The 3477-nt window shown below is 48.5% G+C and overlaps 1 protein-coding gene across 1 annotated transcript in view; it reads right to left on the bottom strand.

The window, feature by feature from the left end:
- Window positions 1-420: 420 nt before the first annotated feature.
- LOC102261986 (protein farnesyltransferase subunit beta) overlaps window positions 421-3477 on the bottom strand; it is a 62424-nt gene continuing 59367 nt past the window's right edge. Inside the window, exon 12 of the mRNA XM_005874014.2 lies at window positions 421-1815. Coding sequence (XP_005874076.1) covers window positions 1684-1815 — 132 coding nt within the window. The 3' untranslated portion in view covers window positions 421-1683. The remainder of the gene's footprint in view (window positions 1816-3477) is intronic.

A 3477-nucleotide genomic window follows, 5' to 3' on the forward strand; every position in this document is an offset into this window, starting at 1 on the left:
TGAAGGGGAAGGAAGTTGGGACGGGCTCTTAGTTTCCCCCTTGCACTTTGTGCTCCACGTAGGGCCCGAGAGCTCCCCCTTCTGGTCATTCCCCGCTTTCGGACTCAGGAGCACAGTCCCTGCTTCGAGTCAGGTCAAGGAGACGGACACCCAGACAGACCATGAAACGCAGTGTGCAGAGTCTGGGCGAACCGCACTGCTCCAGGGAACCTGGGAAACAGCTTTCCCCACTCCTGGTTGGGCCCTGCGTCCTCCACTGGAGAAGGCACACGAGGGCGGAACCCACGTCCGACCTGTTTGCAATCACTAACGCACGTGGTGTGGAACCTCCCTCACGGGGAGACATGCTCGAGAGCAGCCTTCTAACACGGCATCCTGAAGGCATTTTCCTGGTACCAGTCACAAATGAGAGACAGCAGAGAAAATGTTATTCTTTTATTACTTCCAGGAGGTAATACATAGTCCAATATGCCAAAGCAATAGGGAATCAGAGGCAGCAAATGGTCAGAGTTTTTTAGAAGAGCCTCATCTGCCCACCGCCCGTGGCTGCCTACAGGAAAGCCCACAGCGACCTGGAGCTTGCTGTGACCGCAGCACTGGACAGATGACCCAACTCGACACCCCACTGACCAAGAAAGGGTTCCGTGTGAGCAGCAGGGGCTGAACACACCAGGTTTACGCGGCGACTGCCTCAGCAGCAGTCAGCTTGTCCAGCACTTGATTTTATTTCTCTGAGCCTGGAGTGGGCAGGATGTGAAGAAATCCTGAGTCAGAAATTAAGGTGAAAGACTTAGTAGTGTTAATACTCTGGATGAGAGAAGACAACACTGTCTTTGAGGAGGGTGGGCTGGGGCTCTGGTGGAAAAAGAGATGGAGACGCGCAGAATGGCGATGGACTGCAGGCGCTGCCTTGAGGTCATCAGAAGGGTTTTTCGTGGTACATGATGGGGTGGAGTGAGGGCATGGGCCCCGGGGCTGCTTCCTCTGGCACAGAGTTGAATTGGAGGTTCATTTTCCGCTCATAATTGGTTTCCCACACCAGGGCTGAAGCAAATCCTGCCCTTGCACCAAGCACCAAGCGTGGCCTTCCAGAGGGGTGTGGCTCAGTTCTCCAGTGTGGAGGGACCCCACTCTTTTCCATTGCAAATGACAGGGAGGGAGGGAAGAGCCTTGGGCTTGTTTTTCTGGAAAATTCATTTTGGTGGGACCCAAAGCCCCTCCCTTGGCATGGAGCAGATTTATTCACCCATGGGAGGGCACCTTTCTGGCGACTTCACGGTGGCGTGCAAGTGGGAATCGCAGCAGTCGATGCTGTAATACTCATGGACGTCATTCATTTCAATAGGACTGTCCAGGCTGGAGAGCTGGTAGGGAGGGGCTGCTTCCCAGCATGCACTGTTCCCCAACCAACCCTGGCCAGGCCCAAATTGGTTTATATGCTGCATGTGCTGATAGACTTTTGGTTTGTCCAGAGTGAAAGAATTTTTTTTAAAACCATGCCACTGTGTTCTCCAAACCCAGAGCCATTGGTTTTGTTCTGGTTGACAAAGAAGGGCAGTCACAGCTCCAGAGTGGCCAAGGCTTGTGCAGCACAGAACGCAGTATTACCGAGACGTATAAACCTTGGTCTGCACAGGTGAGCACTGACTGCGGTGAACACGGAGACTCGGGACGCTGTGTCCTCTAGTCGGTGGAAGGCTCTGCTGTGGTCTCATCCTCACGCTCCTCAAAGCCTGGGACCGGCTTCTGCAGAAAGTGCATGGTGGCCTGGATCACCTTGTCTGGTCCAATGTTGTACACGGGGTGAGTGGGCTGCTGCAAAGAGAAGAACAGATGCTAATTAATCGTCCTTGAAAATCTGACCCATTAAATGCACTTGTAAGAATTTAGCATAAGGCCTTGGCCGTGTGTGGCGGTTGGCTGAGTGTCATCCCATGCACCAAAGGGTTGCCAGTTTGATTCCCGGTAAGGGCACATGCCCAGGTTGTGTGTTTGGTCCCTGTTCAGGTTGCATGTGGGAGGCAACCGATTGATGTTTCTCTCTCACATCCATGTTTCTCTCTCTCCCTCTTCCTTTCCCTCTCTCTATAAATCAATAAAAAAAAAATTTTTAAATGTATCATAAGTAATCATCAGAGATACACACAGAGATTTATCACACAAAGCCAATGTTCAACAACAGAGTACTGATAAAAACATTTCATGGTACATGGGACACAAAGGAATATTATATAGCCAGTAAGAAGCATGCTTTCAAATATTTAATGATATGGGCAACTGCTTATAAATATTAAGTGGGGGAAATAGTATACACACTATTACTCCAAACTTACTTTTTGAAAATTTGTTTGTAATTTTGAGTTACAGTATGTGCAACTCAAGGGAAGGATATTTTAGGTACACCACCTAGAAAAATGCCATTTTTTCTGAAAAAATGTTTTATAAATCTTTTATGTTTATATTGTAATTTAAAAGATGCAGTTAAAAAATAAAAATATATAACAATAAAAATGTGTTTGTAGCTGTGATATATATAGACAGGCAAAAATTAGGCATATACCAAAATAGGAAGAGTGATATAGTGATATGATTGTTTTAAATTTTCTTATTTAAACTTTTATATATATTCTAATTAAAATAATGAACATGAATTTACGTTTATAATAAAGAACCACAACTCTATTTCACAGTAAAGGTGACAGGCCATCTACATTATATAAGGCCAGGGGCCATCATGACCTAAACGACCAGACGGACAACCAGTCACCAGGAAGTACATGGAACACCTCTAGGACCCTCCCCCATGGCCCATAGGCTCTTATCAGCAAGGCTGATGGCCAGTGGGTGGGCAGGGCAGCAGGGGGTGGGCAGGGCGAGGCGGGCATGGCGAGGTCGTTAGCCTCTGGCCAGGGTCTGGGCCCGAGGCCTAACAACCTCACTGCTGCCATGGCAGCTGCAGATCAGGCCCAGAGAGAGGCCCAGAGAGAGAGAGGCAGGGCCTGATCCACAGCTGGGGTGGCTGCTGGTGAGGCCCGGAGAGAGAGAGAGGCAAGGCCTGATCTGCAGCTGTCACAGCAGCTGTGGATCAGGCCCTGAGATGCTGACTGGCATAGAAACTGACCAATCAGAACCAAATCTGGGTGAACTGCAAGGAGCCAATGGCTGCCAGAGACAGAGCTTTTGACACTGACTGGCATAGAAACCGACCAATCAGAACCTAATCTGGGTGAACTGCAAAGGCAGAACCTAAGGTGGGGGCTGAGGAGGGGTTTTAAGGGCAATAGCTGTTTGGTGTAAGGTGTAAGAAAGTGGTTCAATTTTTTAATAACCGATTTGGCAGTATAGTGCATATGGCTGGCTATCAGTCCAGATATAGGGATTATGTATTTTTGTCTGCTAAGAGCATCTCCTCCTGCTGAAAAAGGCTTTCCCCCACCACACACACACAATTTAAGCAATCCTATCCTATATAATCTA

The sequence above is a fragment of the Myotis brandtii genome, unplaced genomic scaffold (genome assembly GCF_000412655.1).
Source record: "Myotis brandtii unplaced genomic scaffold, ASM41265v1 scaffold423, whole genome shotgun sequence".
Classification (NCBI taxonomy): domain Eukaryota; kingdom Metazoa; phylum Chordata; class Mammalia; order Chiroptera; family Vespertilionidae; genus Myotis; species Myotis brandtii.